A 19594-nucleotide genomic window follows, 5' to 3' on the forward strand; every position below is an offset into this window, starting at 1 on the left:
AAAGTTCATTATTTTGCTTGCTTTCCTATGGGGTGAGTGTAGATTGCAAAAAATGTAAGTGGTGTGTGAAGCTGAAGCAGCAGCATGTGATGGACAGCATTTGTATGTCAAGTAGCCAACAACAAAACACATGGTGACAATACATTTTGAGCTGTGAATTGAGGGTATGGAAGCAGCAGAATTCAGAAAGTGAAGGTATCCTTTACCAGTAAAGATGTGCAGGTAACTGAGGAAAGAACTTCAGAAAACAATTGGAAAACATCCAGAAGACTGGGTAAATTGTCCTGATGCCTCCCACTGACAAACGTAGTGAAGACATTAAGGCCTTACATTTTCTGGGAGAAATCTCCATTTGAATTCTGCTGCTCAATGATACCATTAAGTAGGAATTAGGAATTCTCTTAAGCAGCAGGATGTCTACTCTCCATCTGGGCAAATTCCTAGACCCCTGCAACCTAATGTTCATGGGTCCAAATGCAAAATTCACTTCTACTGCCAAAACATTGACACTGTGTTATGTTCTTCCCATTCTTGTTCCTTCAACAGTACGGGCATAATATGCTGTTTCTTCTCCTTCATCTTGAGAAGTTTTTAGCTTGTACTTCAGTGATATACAGGATTCCCTTCGTGGAATCTGCTTATAAACCAAAACCAGACCTACATCAAACTTTTTTACTAAGCTGTCCTCATCTCTTACTTGCCTCTGTGTCATGTGTCCTTTTTATTACACTCACGTTAGTGCCTGTGGTAATGAGGATAAATCTAGTTGGCCTGGAGATACTGCCAGTCCCGTGAGACTTTGAACTTTTATAGACAGCTAGAATTTTAGAATACAGAAAGTACCACTGTGATTTACCAATCTCTTGAAAACATCCAACCCCACTGCTGAAGCAAGACAAGCTGGAACAGGTTGCCCAGGACCATTTACAGTTAGGTTTGGAGTATCTTCAAGGATGGATACGCCACTACCTCTCTGAGAAAACTGTTCCAGTGTTTGACCACTTCCACAGGAAAAAAAAAAAGATAATTTCTTCTGTTCAGATGGAATTTCCAGTGTTTCAATTTGTGCCTGTAGCCTCTTCTACAGTCACTGGGTACTCCAGAGAAGAGTCTGGCTCCCTCCTCTTCATTCCCAAGGTCCATCAAGTATTTACATTTACTGATAAGACCCCTCTTGAGCTTTCTCTTCTTTAAGCCCCCTGGGCCCAGTCATTCAGGTGGTTTCCAAAGCACTTTACTGTTCAATTATCTGGCATGTACTTTGTCACCTTGTCAATGAGGATGTTATGGGAGAGAGTGTCAAAAGCCTTACTAAAGCTGAGTTAAACAACATCCATGAATCTCCCATCATCCATGAATCTCCCCTCATCCATCAAGCTAGACATCTCATTGTAGAAACTATCAGGTTCATTATGCACAATTTCCCCATTGTAAGTCCATGCTGATTATTCCTGATCACCATCTTGTCCTTCGCGTATCTCAAAATGGTTTCCAGGACTAGTTGTCCATCACTTTCCCAGGAATTGTGGTAAGGCTCATAGTTGTCTGGACACTGCTTCTTGCCCTTCTGGAAGACAGGACTGACATTTGCTTTCTTAGAGATGTCTTGCACCACAGAGTGCTTTCATAACACCCTTGAATGCTCTGTTGCAGGTGTTGTGGTGGCACTTAGATTTGTTGGTATACAAAGCAGACAGGCAAAACCGTCTGCTTAATTAAAATGCTATTTGTTTAGGGTTTTTTCCATCTGTACCACCGAAATGTTGGTTGTAAGGAAACCTTGGAGGTTTCTACTCCAAGCAGAAATTTCCTCAAAGCTATGTCAAATCACTGTGGCTTTGTATAAAATCTGTCCTGAAAACTTTCAAGGATGGGGATTTTACAAGTTATCAGCAAATTGGACACAACTCCCCTTCACAATAAACCATGCCTAGCATATTTAGCATTACATTTTGAAACCTGCCGGCAGTTAATTTTTAATCATTTGATAGGTGTCTGTAATTCTGTGTGACTTCACTTTCTTGATCAATTGCACCCTACAGAAATCTCAGTATACCATGTTTGCACAGCTGCATTGTCTGCACAGCAATGACAAAAAGGTACATTAGCTACTGTTCTACACAAGAATTGTGTCAGCAAGGAACAAACATTAAACAAAAATTCCAATATTTAATCATCTGTGTATATGTTCTCCATGTGCCTTGATGTGAGCAGCATTCGATTGCTGTGCAGCATTCCCTGCATGGGACAAGCCAAGAGCAAGGGCTTCACACATCTTACCTGAGTTTAGTAATTCCTTGCACAACCTACCCTGGGGCTTCTAATGACACGAACTATTTCAGTGTAGAAGGTGACTTTACAGAGGGTTACAAATAAAAATGCCTATAGCATACCTGTAGAAAGTTTCACTCCTATCATTCGTCTTTGCTGACAGAAATGTCATTTAATGCAAATCAGTTTCTCTGTCAGAATAATACTTAAAGAAGTCCTGTCACCGAGAAGCTGCATTAGTGATTTATGCCTCATTTCATAGGGATGAGCAACAGCCTTATTACAGCTTCATAATATAAATCCATACAATACAGGGTTGCTATGACAACTGATGAGCCTTAATAGCCTAGATTCAAAGGACCTTGTTCAAAACTGTCAAGTAGTGCAGTTCAATGCAGTTCAGTCATTTGCACCTGTAAGACCTGGGAGAAGGCCATGCAGAAACAGAACAGTTCACTCACACTCTCAGAGGAGGCACCTGAGCTTTGCAGCCAAGAGCCTTCCTTACCTCTGAGCTATGCAGTGCTAGTCCTGAGCCTTTTCAGCCCCCAGCAGAGGTATTCAAACCGGTGTTTGGTTGCAGCAATGCTGAGCTCCCGAGGCTACCTGAGAAACATGGTTCACATCCAGTTCCATTTACTAGTATTTCAAGATGAGGTTACAAAGAGGTAAGACAATTAAACACCTTCCTGATACTGAAAATGGGCTGCCCACCCCTCTAGACTTCTTTTCTCGAAATTGTGATCTTAGCTGTGTTTTCCACCCATATCCTCCCACTAACTGTGGTATTTGTCAGATTTTGCTGGGCTAGATCACTAATGCAGGAGAGAATTCTGTCTTTTTCTTCTTTCCTCTATTATTTTTTTTCCCTTGAGATTCTGCCAAGGCCTAAAATGGCATGTTGCAGGGTTCTAACAACTTGTAAAAGGTAAAATGGAGGAGTAATGACTGGCAGGAAAGGAGAGCTGCAAACCTATCCAGTACTCTACCCTCTGAAAACAGCAGCACCTGAGCTTTAACAGCAGCTGTAGAGTCACAGCAATATTCACGTTCCTGATTCATAGACTTGATTTGCTCTGAAAAGGCAAGATTTAAGTGTAGTGCTGCAGCAGCCCTGAATCCTGAAAATAGGCAGACTGATGTTCCAAAGCTGGTAATACTCACTTTGCAATGAGTTCATTAAGAAGACAGCAAGAAAAAAAAAAAAATTAAGCTGGATACAGTGGCACAAGACCTAAAAAAGCATATTATGCATGCTCTGAGAAAAAGAACACGGATTTCACAATGTGAGGCAAAGATGGCACAAGACAAAACGCCAGGCACAACACAGTATGTCATAGAGGCATGACAGCTGTGGCTGCTGCTCTTCCTTTCTGCAAGTCCAGCCAAAAGCTGAGCTGACTACATACTGCAAAGATGCAGATGCACACACAACACACTAATGTCATCAGCCACACAAACAACACAGCAGCATCTTCACCGCTCATTACCCACACACACACGAACAGCAGCTTAAGTAATGCGAGTACTTGAGTAAGATTCAGAGCCACATAGTGTGTTACTTGAATGTCTCAGTTTCACAGGATTCCCTACTCCCTTCCTGTTCAACCCATGGAAACCAGATATTTCCAGTGAGAAAGATCCTCTGAATCTGAGTTTTTCTTCCAGTGATTGTTGTGCTCAGGAGAAGCATGTTGCAGAAAAGGCACTGAGAACTGCAGAAGCTAAACACAGCTGTCTGGTATAGCTGGACTTGTTTGAAGCACTTCCCTCTTCAGTGTTTGAAAGGAAAGAAGCAATGCTTATCTGACTAATCCAATGTCCTTTAACTTCTAAGTACATTTGGAAGGATTCAGTGTCACTGCATACAATACTTCAGATTAGTAATAGGAATGAACTTTAATATCCGCCCTGTAAACTTAACCTACCGGGGTTTTTTTTTCCCCTTTAGAAGCCTGTTTTCATTGTACAGTAATCAGGTGTCTTTTAGTAGCTTCATATTAAAAGAACTTCAGTTGTTTGATGTGTAAACAGGCCAAAGTGCCCAACTGTCTCCTTTTCTCAGAAGTGTATGTGAATGCTATTGCAATTCCTGTAATTTCAATAATCAGAAAGACCCATTATTTCAACAGCTGTGGATGAATTCAGGAAGTTGCTACTGATGAGCTTTATGAGCATGTTTCTGCTTTCTAAAACAAGCTTCCACTTGTGCAGATGATAAAGTGGATTTATTCCAAAATGATCTCACATGGTAGAAAATTCTGCCAATATACGGATGTCGCAAACAAAAATGGTCCCAAGTTGGGAAATTTTACTTGAGTTAATTTACTACCAAAGTACACAAATCTTTTATCGATGATTGAGGTTCTGAGGAGAGAAAAAGAGTGCAAACCATTAGATCAATGTATTCATGTACATTTTTTCTCTCCTCTGCTCCTGAGTTTCAGTTTTCTTTCTTTTCACTGTGGGGTCAACTCTGTCTGTCAGAATTTGTCCAGGGAGCCAACAGGCAGCACAGGAAAAGGAGGGGCTGCGTGTAATGCTTTGTGCCACCCCAAGTAATAGGGTTTCTGCCATTCAGTTCCAATGCTTCCAGTTGTCTTGGGCATAGGGATTACAGTTGTCCTGTTCCTCATTTGTCCCTGCTCCAGCATGGGGAGTGACCACTGACTGCAGTTCTTTCAGAGGCAAACTTGTTTCAGTGTAATTGTTCCTTATATATTCCTTGCGTGTGGAGCATTCCCACTTTAACAGCTGCAGATTACTCCTTAAATCTGCTATGTGACCAGGTGCTGTACACTTCTCTCAGGAAGATTATAGTGTGCAATGATTTTTTTTCCTCTGTTGCTCCATTCACATCTGAGCAGGCTGGAACCTGTTTTGATTTGTACACAGTAATTCATGGACATCCAGTTCCAAAGGGTTGGGAGCACTGTGTTATATCCATGTAAATGGGCTTTATATTGTGCACGATACCCAAAGATCTGTCACTATTGGGTACCTGACCAGGCAGAGATAAATTTCTCCCACTTTCTCCTTCCAACTCATCATCCCCTCTAAGAGTTTATGTAGGTGCACACAGCCTGTGAGCTGATTTACTGTACACAGGGTAGCATTAGAGGAAACATTAGTGAGTCAAAGAGTTACATCAGTGAACATGAGAGCAGGATGAAGCCTGCTGAGTGTAAGGAGTTACTTTTTCAGCAGAAGTTCTCATTCTCTATTGCTGGTACTTCATTCTAGTAAAGGAAATTTTCGAGACCTTACATATCCCTAAAAGAATATACTACTGTCATCAATCTTACACCAGCTGTGAACTTTGTTCAGGGAAGACTCCATGACCCATAGGCCAGTTTCCTGGTGTACAGCTGCATCACAATCTTGTCTTATCTTTATCCAAAAAGTTTTGGGGAAACAGGAGGGGGAGACTATGAGCAAGTTAAAGCTAATTCGGAAAGGGAAAGGGAAAAAATGGGAAGGGAAAGGGGAAAAAAATGGGAAGGGGAAGGAGAGAAAAAGGAAAAAAAGGACAGAAGAAAAAAAGGGAAAAGGTTCAAAAAAAAAAAAAAAAAGAAAGAAAGGAAAAATTAAAATACTACTATTAAGCCAGTATTAACTTTCTGAAGAGCTGAGAAAAATACTGCCAGGAGGTATGAAACCCTGGTGGACAGTCAGAAGACATCAACCCAGCAACACAGCATCAAGGAACACGAGAACCTGAAAATTCCCACACCAGTTTGACGGCCAGCTGGACAGCAGAATCTGTCCAGAAGTAGAGCCTTGTAGCATGTTATTCATACCTGTCTTCTGTGAGCATTAACCCACCAGTACCTGCTGTTTGTTCAGGTGTGCCAACAGGTGACTAAGCCCTGGCCTGAGGTTTAGATAACCAAATAGGCCATGAGAAACCCTGGACACGACACAGGCAACTCTGAACATTGCAAATAACAGAGTGAGAAGCTGAAGCAATGCAGGACTTCACAGGTGGATAAGGGGGAGTTACACTGTAACTTCACAAATAATTGAAAGGGAATAGTTGGGACTCTTTTGGGAGTGGAAACTTGCAAGGCCAGCAGCACCTCAGTAACTGTATCAATAACAGCACATAAAGTCAAGGTGACTTAGGAATTGGTAGAAGAAATAGGTATGTGGGTACAGATGTAGAAAACCTGGGACTAATAGGGAAAAGGCAACTAGGGACAAGTTGTTTCTTTGGGATATGAAGGACAGAGAAAGGGAGGGGTCAGGGTAGATGGAAGAAAAAGCATGGAAAAAAATCAAGAGAAGGTAGAATAAAAGGCACCAATTGTATGCAAGCAAGTTGCTGGTCAGAGTTTATCTGACTGAGCCTTGTGCCCCATAGCTGCAGGACATCCAGTCTTTTCATTGAACTTTATTTCCTGCATGATCCTGGGGAGAGTGGGAGAAAGAGAGCATTGCAAGTCACAGGAGTTGTGTACATGCACATCTTCATCAGCAAACTTCAATCCTGATCTGTTGGAAAGGAAGAGGAGGATTAGGTTATCTGTGTTCGTATTTCTAGGAATGCTGCTTGTGTATACGTGGGTAACAAGGTGTGAAGACATCAATCTCTGTGTTGTCTGTGTGGCTGATGACGTCAGTGCTGTGTGTGTATCTGCACCTTTGCAATGTGTACTCAAGCTTAGGTTTTGGCTGGACTTGCAAAAGGGATCAGCAGCAGCCACAGCTATCAGTCCGAGATGGCAGACATTGCCTGGGTCCTAGACTGCACCAGATTTTTCTCTAGAAGAAGAAATCCCCCTCATCCCAGGATTCAGCTGCTCCTTAGTATTGTCTGCTCTCAAATTGTGTACATCCTGTTGGCATGGTCTCAGTGCACACCGAAAGACACCCAAATAGACATGATCCTGTGGAAGTCACAGAAAGAAAATCCACTTCACCTGTCACTGTCCTTCAAAACCAAGATGAACTTCAGGGAAAAAGAAATTAAGGATCTGAATTTGGGCATTTGTGGGGCTAGAATCATGGGCAGTAAAGCTGAAATTAAGCATTCAAGCTGTCTTCCTGAGGCTGAGAGGTTGGAAGAAATATTGCTGGTTCCAATATCGATGGGGGAACAGATCACTCAAAGTCAATTAGCAAAGCCGATATTTAAACTGATGACACTTCTTTCCTAATTGAAATCGGGATAAAGTGTTGGTTTTGTTATTTAAATTAATGGTTTGCATTAGTTCAGCTCCAGCCAGGACTGCACACAGATGGTTCAATTCTGAGATTTCCATGATGGATAACACGCCACAGTCAATAAGGTGACTCAACTCTCCACAACCAGTAATGGACTTCAAGAAGCAACCCTGGGAAGTGAACAGAAAGCCTATTGATTTTCAGTAATGGATGCTCATTTTGCTCCTTTAGTGTTTTAGAGCTTCTTAGGCACCTCACTGAAGGCAAGGGGAGGTTTTTTTCATTTGGATGAGCAGATTCTCAGGAATCAACAAGGGAAAAACTCCTAATAATCAGCTTATCCTGGGCTGCTTGGTTCAGCCATCACTCCTGATAGAAGGAAGGCCCAGGTTATTCTACGTGATAGGGAAGGGGTCACATTTGGATCCCAGCTTACAGGAAAGGGCATTTGAGTGCTGGTATGGATATAGAAATTGCTGTAGGGGAAAGTCTGCAACCCCCTATTGTGCAGTTCTTGGAACTAGATAAACACCTTTGATCAGACTGAAATCCCAAGAGCACAATTAATTACTGACAAAGTTTTTATCCAAAAATAGAGTTACTTATTGAGCTAGTGCTTAATATTCATCTTTAGTTTTAAATTGATTCACTATTCAAACGAAAAATAACTTTTTAAAAACATTTAGAAAATGGATTAAAAACATAGTATCTGTAACAGTCTTATATAATGAAATCTACCATCCTGTGTGATATTTTAATGAAATAAATTATGCCACAGGTTCCACTTTCCCACACAGTTCACCATTGCAAATTCTTGTTCTTGAATGCTTACCACAATAGCTGGATGCAGTGAAGACATATCCCACCAGGAATAATTGTTGATCATGTGGTGGCTGGATGACACACTCTCAAGTTTCTTATTTCCATTTATATTCCACAAAAGCTTCAAAAGATAATTGACATTTGCGTTTCTTATGATCCAGGGTGGGCCATGGTTTTCTAAAATGTGTCCCCGTGGGTGCACTGTGCCTCAGTGCTATCAGGCCCTGGAGGAATGTTGTGTGGCAGCTGCTTTTGAAAAATCAGTCATGTGTTTAGCTACATGAGGAGGAATTTTTTCTTAGCATTGCTAAAAGAGCAATATCTCACTGGATTTTGGTGACATTTTTCACTCCTTAAATGCTGGTGAGTTTTTGAAAATCTTCAAAATACGATCTGCTGTTTCTGAACATTCTACCTCCAACATCTGCTGTGACACCTTCTGTAACAGACTTTTGGAAACAAAGATCTGTTCAGCCAGCCTTAACATGATTTGTACTACAAACAAGGACACCTATAGCAATTTTTAAAAATCTCTAAACAAAGGTTAGGAAAAAATCAGGATCTAAAGGTATGAACAGAAATGACATAAGCAGTACTCATAGGATGGGTCATTCACACCAATAAGAATTTACTTCATATTCCTAATAGTTTTCTTCCCATAAAATTATTTCTTATTATTAATAATTTGGCAGCTTCTACGAGCCTGATGACAAAGCAGTATTCAGTGTTGTTAGGCATCAAACAGAATAAAAGACTCTTACTGCCCCAAATACACTGTCAATTAGACAATATTTATAAAAGCAAGATCAGAGCATAAAAATATTTTAATTTTCACATACACCTACACTCAGAACACAGCAGAAGAAGTATTTAGAAGATAAAAGCGAATCTGATAGTAGTGTTGTATAAATGTATGAATTGTCTAAACATGCCTCAGCATTTTATTGCCTGATACAGCATGACTTTTTGTTCGTATCAGATTGAAGTTCGATGGTTTTCTCTTTCACTTTATCTTCATGTTCTTTTAAAATCCTGGGGGAAAGAAAGAATACTTGTGACAAAAGAAGTCAATAAAACCCATAAGAGATCAAACAAAAAAACATTTTCCCAAGAGTATAAAATTGTCCAGAGATTTAACAGAATAGGATAGAATTTTTTTAACTAACAAACAAAAAAGTGCAATTATGGCCCCATCACACAACTGCCTTGGTTCATTTATTTAGAAAAATTTAATTAGTGCTGATTGTTAATATTTATTACATATTACAGAGACTCAAAACAGTGACTTTCATATCTTCATATCTTACTTTTAAGGCTGGAACAAATCTAAAACAAATCTGGCTGCCTAGACACTTATCAATTACCATAACTTCCACAAAATTTCACTGATTTCAGTGACAATATTAGACATTTGCCAACTCATTACCTGTGTCTTCACCTCTCTAAGTAGTTCAGAGGGGCCATATTTTCCTGTATTTTTACCTCTAGCCTTTATATAACTTCAAAAATCCACTTCTTCCTGTCTCCCAGCCCCGAGGCAGACAGCAGAATTTGAGCTGTAATGAGCAGAGAGAAGAAAGAAGCATATCCACTGTCCTGCTGCAAGGAGTCAGCAGCATCCATTTTCAAGTATATTTCTCCAAACCTTCAGGAAATTCTTGCAAGAACTATCAAAACAGCCAAGGCCCTCAGCTTTCCTAGCAACAATTCAGATGTTTCTGGATCTACACAGAGCTCTACTAACTTAAGTCTTTATGAACCTGAGCAACTTCTCAGTCAGAGAAACAGGGTCAGGCTATGGAGCAGTTTAAAAGCAACAAATATTTCACCACCCTGAGTTCCTATAAAACTAATTTAACAAAGAGAATTCACAATGTTATCAGTGACAGGGCAGTGAGACATGTAAAAAACTCATTGATTGTATTTTCTTCTTACCTAGCTAAGTGAAGCACAGACTTTTCCACATTGTACCCAGAATATGCACTGCATTCATAGAAAATTATATTGTAATCCTACAATCAAACAGAAAGACCATTTCAATTACTTTTGCACAGTATCTCGCCACAGATATTCTGAAATATGAAAATAAAGAAGGAGAAATAGATCATCATAGGATCTTAATTCTAGAGCTAACAGTAAAGAGTAACAAATGAAGTCCAAGTGTGCCTCACAAACAACAACTATATGCTTCTCTTAGTGGATACTTGTTCTGTAGAGTGGCTTTTGATCTGAGAGCTCAAATGCAAAGATGTCTCATAAGGTGCTGAAGTCTTGTGAACTTTCCTTGTGATGATCAGGCAATTCCCACATCACTGAGTGCTGGACAAAGAAAGTGAAAAGAATTCCAGTAACACTTCTTTCATCTTCTTGTATTCATGAAATTTTTCTGCACCTTCTTCCAAAGTCAGCCTGCATCTTCAGTTTTGTACCCCCCTGGGAGCTTTGTAATTAAGAACAGTGGGTAAATGATCAAGTCTTGGGAGAGATTCTCAGCACTTCAGCTGAAGTCTTATCACCATAAATGCAAATGCAAGAGATCATCTGCACAAGAGCCTGGCCTGGCAGTTCTGATGGCATAGAAGTTTGAAAGGGAATGACAGATAATCCTCCAAAATAAACATCCGTCTATTTTCACAACCTACTACACTGGAGGTCACCTACATTGCCTCTGTGGTATTAACTGCATGTCCTTTTACCCATCCAGATTTCAAATTTCTATTCACTTTCTACTTTTCTATGTGTCTTATTGCTATTTATAGCAGTAACTTAAAATTCAAGTAAGTCAGTACCTTAAGAAATTACAATCTCGTCTGCATATTTTCATTTGCTTATTATTAACTGTTATTACTGCACTTACACTTATTCAACCACTCTTCAGAAGACACTTATAATTCAGTTTTCAAAACTTTCCATTAAGACGACCAGGTATTTCAGTTTTGGTTTGGTTTGGTTTTTTTCCCCTATATACCATGCTTCCAGAATTGCACAACTTTTGGAAATTCCTGTCATCTTCATGAAATTTCAGACACAAAAAGTGGGGAAAATAATTCCATAAATACAGTAGTTTATTTTAACACCTCAAAAAAAGTGCTTCAGTGTTATCCAGTGTCAGTTTTGAATATGTTGTCAATGGTTATAATTTTTGTTCTAATGAAAAACAGGATTGAAAAACTTGCAATAATTTCTGGATGACCAGATAAGCACAGAAGAGCAGAGAAGGAAGAAATCAGGCAATGTTAGTGTTGAATAAATATTTTATAGATCGTTTTTTAACACACAACATTCACAATGATGCCACCCTATGATTCTCTTGCTTTTCTTAGAAAAGTTTTAAGATAAAATTTGACTGGGTCAAATTTCTTGCTAGCTATGCAAACAGAAGCTTGAAATAAAAATTACACTCTCTTTTTCTGCTCAGATAATCAGAACTCTAATAGAAACCCTACTGTGGTCAGTTTATAGGTATTCTGTCAGTCAAGCTGAGAGTGATACTTCTCCAACATATTCCCCACATACAACAGAATGACACTAGAGGAGAACTCTCAGTGATAACATTTATGCTGGCATGAATCCAAATGGATTTTTCAACAAATTGCTTGGGTGGAAAGATAAAAATTTAAAGTTGACAGTAAGTGCTTAATTCTCTCAGTCTTGCAAAAAGGTTCTTACCTGAAAGGGGAGACAGTCTGCAAATACAAAGTGCCATTTCTTTGATTCAAAGAAGAAACTTTAATTGATAGCATACATAAGGAGCACAAAGTAGGAGCAGGCAGGACACGTATAATTATTAAGCTAGGAAATGCCATCCATCTCCACCCAGGAATTAGCTATTGAACCTTGGAGACCACTGGCAATTACTTCATTTTAAAAACTTACCTACAAATCAGCAGACATCTAAAGAATAGGGAGGAAAATGAATTATTACCAGAGAGAGCTGGGCAATTTCTGTCCTGTAAAGCAGCATCACTCTGAGAATAGCTCCCTCATTAGCGGTATTTGTGTAAGAATGGCACTGACAGGTTGACAAAGGAGACACTGTATGAATACACAGAAACAGTCCTCATTCCATGAAGCACATACACTCTGCAAAGCCAAGGCAGGCAAGGCATTATTATCTTACTTTATAGTTGAGAAACAGCGATAGAGAAGGATTTATTGGCCCATTTAAGATCACTCAGGAAGTATGTGCAGGGCCAAAATAAAATCATGCTGGGTATGAGCACGCCTGAGCAGCACCTTTATCATTTTTATTATGCTGCATCCAGCAGCACCTTTATTATTTTTATTTAAATAATTGGCAGTGGTTACACTTATCCACTCAAATAGAACATTGGCTGTTCCTGACACTCACAATATGATCTGAATACTCTCCCTTGTGCTCACATGCACTCTTGATCACTGGATCAAGCTAAGCTAAAGAGAAATTTGTTATATGGAGTTTTCCTTCTGGATCCTCTGCTAAAAAAAGTAATCCAGAATCCCTGTGCTCATTCCATTCCCCTTTTCACAGGGTATAACAAACACAGTGGAACTACCAGTCTTCTCAAACGACAACAACTCCCTTCAGGCTGCCATTATTCCTTTTAAAAATTAACTGTGCTGCCTGCCTTGCAAAGAAGTTACGTGACAAGTGCATTATAATGGAAGCCCCTGGATTTCTGACCAAATTTGTAGTACAGTACAATACTTGCAAGATGTGGGACTGAAACAAAGCAAGACTTAATACAGCTGGCCTGAAATGCCCTCTGAAAGTACATGTTCCTTTCTGACTATAGAAAAAACTGGGTAAAACCAATCCCATCCTGTGAGACACTGAAACAGTCCTTAAAACTGTTGGACTTCAGGGCCAGCAGGCTCAACTGATTCTTTGTCCGCACAAGAAGAGCTTGTTTTCACCAAATATGGCTATACAAATCAGTGTCAGCTCAGCATCTAGCCCTGTGTATTTGGGATCATTCGTGAGTAATTCATGGGATTATTCACAAAATAACTCACTCAATTGCATACACTAACAGAGACAGTGGTATGTGGTTTCACAGGAATTACATGGCCATTTAGCAAGAATTAATATTTCATTAAAATTCATGGTTATTATTAGCTCAGCAAGCAAATTATTATAATTTAATTATATCTATGCTGCTTTTCAACTAATCCATTGCCATTAATCATTCCTTCTCTTAACTACCTCAGGCAGCACATTCAAACATTCAAATGAGTCATTCAGATCCATTCATTTGATTATAACCATCTTATTTGACAACTTTTTGTTTTACTTATGCAAAACATTTTATTTTCTTGCATGACATGTTAGAATTAATAGCCTGGTGGGCTGTGAGCTCTATATACTAGAATGATTCATCTTTTTTTTGCTAGTACAACTATTTTAGAGTGAGATGACACGCAAGACACCTACTCTCTGTCCATTTAGCATTTATGTGTCACTTGTTTTTTCACAGAAGGATTCAGTGTTACACCCTGGAGTTCCTCCTAGCTTCCAGGGTCTCAAAGTTATCTGCATTTCCATGCATAGGAGAAAATAAAGCTGATTTCCTAAAGGGAGGACCTTTGGGGGATAAAGTTCAGGGCTGATAATCCTCTCTGATAAAAACCAAATAATGGACACAAACCTGAATAGGGAGGTATGTGAAAAGGCTATGTGAATAATCAAAGTTAGACAGAAAGAGATCTGGCCCTAATTCTTCCAGTTACAGAGAGGTGCCTAGCAGCAACCTTTCCTGGAAGAAAAATTCAGCTGCACTTCAAATTTTGAAAATACCCTTTTTATTACTGGCAGTAAATTCATTTTCAAAGGCAAAACAGGTAAATATGTGAAATCCAGCACACTGTTTAATTTAGGTATATTCCTACCGAATCAGTGAATTTTCAGCAATATTGTGATGACTTATTCCTAAATAAATGAATATTCTGCAGGCATTCATGTTCAAACTATAAGCAGTGCATAGAGAGATTCAAAAGAAAAATTGATGGGCATGGTATACAGGAATATAAACAAGTATCTGGTATTTGCAGTCCCTTGAATGCTTAAATTATGCCCATGGATCACCAGTGCTCTGGTAGATGCAGACTGCTAACTCTACTTATTTTATCTCCTTGATGGAAAGTTACTAAAAGTAAACATGTTTTCTACTCCTACCACAGGAGTAACAGATGGTCTTCTGTGGTTTTACAGGAGGTAGGAGGGAGAAAAGGTCCCCAAATTATCTCTATGTTAAGAATCCTTCCACAGAGAAAGGGGAGAAAAAAAGAGAGAGAAAAAAAGCAGCAAGGAAGGAAATAGAGAAAAAGAGATAACAAAGAGACAGAGGAGACACAGTGAGAGTGAATTCTTAAGCATTTTTCTTCTCCACTCACTTTTTGGTTTGGTTTAGGGTTCTTTATTTGTTTAGTTTGGTTTTAGGGTGTTCTCTTTATCTAGGCAGTGTTATAAGTACTGTAATTATCAGCACTTACATCACTGAAAGCTGAATTGATGACTATGATGGGGTTCCTAATCCTTAAAAATACCTGTCTGACTAATATTAATCTGTGTTTCTATGAATTTGGACACACTGGGACTCTGTTTTAAAACCTTCACCTTGTAAGGGGTTCCCTAAGTACAGTACCTTCGCAAGATGGTCTCCCATTCCCATCGGGACCTCGCGCTCCTTTTCGTTGTCGGTTTTATTACCCAACAAAAGAACAGGCACATTCTCCCCACTTGCCTCCTGCAGAATAAACAGCAAATATCAACTGAGGCATTGAATTCAAAAGATCACAGACTAAGAGGATAAAAGCTAACAAATGTCACAATATAACAAGACATTTAAGACTTCACACAAACCAGGTACATGCCACTTTGCTTACAAACATCAGGAACTGAAGTTGGATAAAAGATATGAAAAAGACAGAATGCTAAGGTTACACTAACTAGGGATTTTTTTTAATAGCAGCACAGAAGCTCATTAGACTATATTAAAATGGGAGAGAGAAAACCACCATGCTACACAGGCTCAGATATTATGTGTTTATAGCCACTGCTTTTCTAATTACATGGCCAGGAAAAATAATGGCAACACCTGGGTACTATTATGCCAAATGAATTACACAAAATAGTGGAGAAATACGCAGAATAGGCCCCCAAAAATACACAGAATAGACAGAAATCAAAATTCATTCTGAAAAGGGTTATAATTATCACAGCGAGTGCTTTCATTAGGTGAACTGAATGCTACAGCAGTAAATGGACTTGGCTGTATGTCCAAATTAGCAACAGTTTGCAGCAAACAAAAATTAGTTAGTAAAGAAGAGTGAACTATAACAGCTCGGAAAAAAGTTTTGACCACAAAATTCTGCAATGCTCCTCTAGCTTTTACCATACTGAATTAAAACATGCCAATGCTTTATTCAGATCATATAATTAGCAAGGGCCTGTTCTTCCCAAATGCATGCTAATAGTACTTCAATAAGGCTACTCATATCTGGAATAACTATGACTGTTTGGAGGCATTTAAATGACTGAGTCCTAATCTGAACTCCCAAAGCCATCTCTTGGCTATTATGGAAAACAGTGTGTTACACTAGAGCACGTGCCAAATAAAATCAGACTAAATGATCTTCACATATCAATTTGTCCCTTACTCTTCCAGTGAGCAAACAGGAAGTCACACTTTGTTCTTGCTACAAGTCAGCTCTTTGTGGCAGCTGCCTCAGTTTTATTTTTACTCTTTGTTCTGGCCACAAGCAAATTCCATTGCTGACACTCATAATATGTTTTAATTTTTAATTAAGTGATGTCACTCAGTGGCATGGGCTATGATTTTCTTTTCAAGTGGTTGAAGGATGATCCCCAGGACACTGAACTGTCTTTCACGAGGCAGTTTCATAGCACTGATGTAGATTACATAGTTCTAAATTTACAGCTTATGCTCACAATATAGTCTATTTTCCACGAGCTACACACTTGGTTATCAAACTGCTAATGATCATCAGTGATCACCAGATCACCATCACTGAACCAAAACACCTCTCAGTGCTAGCAGTGATCAGTGGGGGTCATCAGCTCCTTTCATGAGAAATCACAGAACTCCATGCTGTGATTTTCCCACCACTCACTGGAAGTCCTTAAAACCCTGGAACTACAATTTTTTTTCATAGAAATAGAGATCAAAACCAACTTCACCTTCAACAGTGCAGATCAAACTCACTAGAAAAAACATAATTGTGACAACACAAGAAACATGCTGCTCTCTCTTTTACCCTGCTAACAGCCCTTGTTCAGAAGAAGGTAGAGAATGACACAAGGGCTTAGATTTAAAGTTATGTCAAGTTACCTCAATGCTTATCAGCCACTGCTTGACAGCTGTGAATGTGTCTTTTGCTGTTATGTCATACATCACAATGACACCATCAGCTTTTCTGAAAAACTGCTTGGTAATGCTTCGGTACCTACAAATAAGAATGTGGTTACAGCTCTTTTCAACAGAAGCAACAATCTGACAAGTTAAAATTTATAGTAATTCCTCCATGCAAAGGTAAATAAATTATTTGGGGAAAAAAAAAAAAAGGGAAAAAAAAACCCAAATGAAAAATAAATAAGGTAATTTTTTAAAAGGAAGTGTTTGGAAAAGTTCCCCCTGCCTTCTTTAATTGATTCTGGGTCAGACTGGATAATTAGTTGCATATCTCACCTTCTCCCACCTCTTTCATTTTAAGCTTGGAGCAGAAATTTCTCCCTCACTAAGTGCTTTTCTAAAGCTAACTAGGTTTTTGGAGACCTTTTTTCCAAGGTTCCTGTAGAAAATGTAGATTGTCATTATCATCCTTGCTTTTAGTAATAGAAAATTACACAACAGGTGAGGAGATGGGGAAGGAAATTACCACTGAATGCTTACAAAAACCTGGTGTTCTACTACAATGTTATAGTTTTGGTAGAAAAAAAATAAACACCTTTTTTTATCTATTAAGGCATTTTCTTCTATAGAAATAATTCTAGGTGCATTTTAAAATCAGTCTTGCTTCTAAAGAAATAGTGTGGTACTAAACTTCGCACAGCTTAATTAAGAGTCTTTTTTACAGACTGTCACTTTTTCAGTGGACTTAGCAGCAAATCAGCACATTAGTGCTGCAAGGGAATGAGCTAAACTGGGAATCCACTGGCTCTATTAGGAATCCTCCTATATTTGTTCCTCTCCAAGAAGCAGGATTAGGTCCATGCTTAGTAATCTTCAAACAGATGATTCAAGGAAGTGAAACTTTAAAACGCGTACAGGTTTTGACGGGCATGGTGTTCAGTTTCATCATACTGTCTGTATTTCAAGCCACGAGTTTTGTTGCTTTCATCCCTCCAGTTCCCTCCTCCATCCCAGTGGATGGGGCAGTGAGGGAGCAGCTACACAGCCTGGCTGACTACCAGGGTTGAACCACAAGAGAACCTTTCTCACCGTTCCTGGCCAGCGGTGTCCCAGAGCTGCAGCGCTACCTGGGTGTGATCTACTGCGACAGTTCTCACGTTGTAATCCACACCTGCAACAGAAATGCAACGAAAGTTGTCTCTTTACAGGCTGTTTGATCTTCGAAAACTGGATCCAGAAAATAGCAAAACTTCCAGAAAAGTAAAAAGATAGGCACTACATTAAAAATTATGCCCATAGTCTCCAGCCATCAGGGGACAAGAGCTTTTATTTGCTTGGAAGTTCTCCAACAATAAAATACTGAATGGTAATAGAATAGTTCAATTTTGTAAAATATGCAAGATAAGTCACTTTCCAAATCACAGAACATGAGTCAATGGTCCATTTGACAGTCCACAGCAGTCCAAGCCATTTAGCCTGGAATTCACTGTATAACATCAGGTGCATGAAATGTGTTAGTTTAGTCTGAGCTAACCACATAGGTACCTTCTACAGTTAGTGGAGAAACACAAGGCATGGCAGGGAACAGTGGAACCTAAGATAAATGCTGAAGATAGATGGACTGAACATGTGGAGAACCTCTTCCTCCATTTGTAACATAGAAGATGAGCTCACTTCACTTAGGTTAGTCGAGATAAAAATTCATTTATTTAAACTTTTAAATTAATTGTCTCCTGACTCCTCTAACCTGTGAAGATGTAAGTATTTTCTAGATATTTATAACAATAATTAGAGTCTTAAATGTAGAGATGTCTCTACATCCTCCTAATAACAACCTCCATTTTTTTATATCACACTGAAGTGCATCATAAAATCACACAATCATTGAATAATTCAGGTTAGAAGGGATCTCAGTAGGTCAGCAACAATATCTTTGGGGCCATTTTCCACAACAATGGGATTTTTGCCAGTGGCATCAATGGAGCAGCATCCATGCCTGCATTCCTTCAATAGGAGATAAAAAATCTGGATGGAGGCTATATCCATTGCTTACACCTCAAGGGAAGAAATTTGAACTATTCTGTAAAAATGCATTGAGAACACTCCTCTCCATATTATTCACTTGACTTTTCCACGGTCTGTACCTTGTCAGCCACAGCCCATACGTGTGAAATTCATTGAGGTGAACACTAAATCAAAGCTATGACAAATGCTTTCTTGCTGTTTTCTTTGCAAGAACCATGGATGACCACGCAAAAGATGAAAAAGTTCAGAGGTCATTCCTGTGGTTATTTTCCTCTGGAAAATTGCACACACGGTGTAAGACCTCAGAGTGTAGGGAAGTGTATCGGCCAATTACAGGACAACATGGACAGGAGACAGCATTTAGGTCTATAGAATATATATGAATAGGCAACTACATATAGGTGTCTAAACTCCCATTCCAGTTAATGAAGATACAGGAAATGAAAAACTAGGGCATTACTAAGCTCACCTTGAAGTAGGTAGGTTTTATTTCATATATGCTGCAGAATAAGTAAGGTCTAAATATAGGCTAAGCATAAAGAATCTGGTCATTTAACCCAGCTGCACTGCAATAACCTACGCTTCAGTTTTTGTGCCTTGGTTTTGTATCTGAGTTCTGAAAGCTTGGTCTACAACTTCAGGCAAGGTAAGAATAAAGTAGGCTTCGAAAACTTTGGCTTTGAAAACACTGGTCTGACATTTTTTTTTGGTGATTAGTAGAATGCAAAATCTTCAAATGGGTGATTCAGACATTCTATGCTCTCTTTAAAACAAAATCAAATTACTTAGAGGGAAACAGACAAGGTATGAAGGTGGAATGCTTAGTGCAGTGCAGTCCAGAGGACAGGATATCTGTTTCAGAACTGCGAGACCTACAAGGAAGTTCTAGCTCCACAGAAATCAGTAGATTTTTCTGATTTATTTCAGTGCTGCCAGGATTTCAATACAGAATCTACTCT

General features: G+C 39.1%; 1 protein-coding gene across 2 annotated transcripts in view; it reads right to left on the reverse strand.

Annotated features, from left to right (window-relative positions):
• Positions 1–9065: 9065 nt before the first annotated feature.
• The window catches only part of CRACR2A (calcium release activated channel regulator 2A), a 52201-nt gene continuing 41672 nt past the window's right edge, over positions 9066–19594 (reverse strand). For both annotated transcript variants that reach the window (XM_082279478.1, XM_082279477.1), the window contains exons 14-18: positions 17700–17781; positions 16590–16704; positions 14883–14984; positions 10195–10271; positions 9066–9291 (exon numbers count right to left, since the gene is read on the reverse strand). In XM_082279478.1, the coding sequence (XP_082135604.1) occupies positions 9201–9291; positions 10195–10271; positions 14883–14984; positions 16590–16704; positions 17700–17781 (467 nt within the window). In that variant the 3' untranslated portion in view covers positions 9066–9200. The remainder of the gene's footprint in view (positions 9292–10194; positions 10272–14882; positions 14985–16589; positions 16705–17699; positions 17782–19594) is intronic.

The sequence above is a fragment of the Coloeus monedula genome, assembly GCF_965178545.1.
Source record: "Coloeus monedula genome assembly, chromosome: 3".
Classification (NCBI taxonomy): Eukaryota; Metazoa; Chordata; class Aves; order Passeriformes; family Corvidae; genus Coloeus; species Coloeus monedula.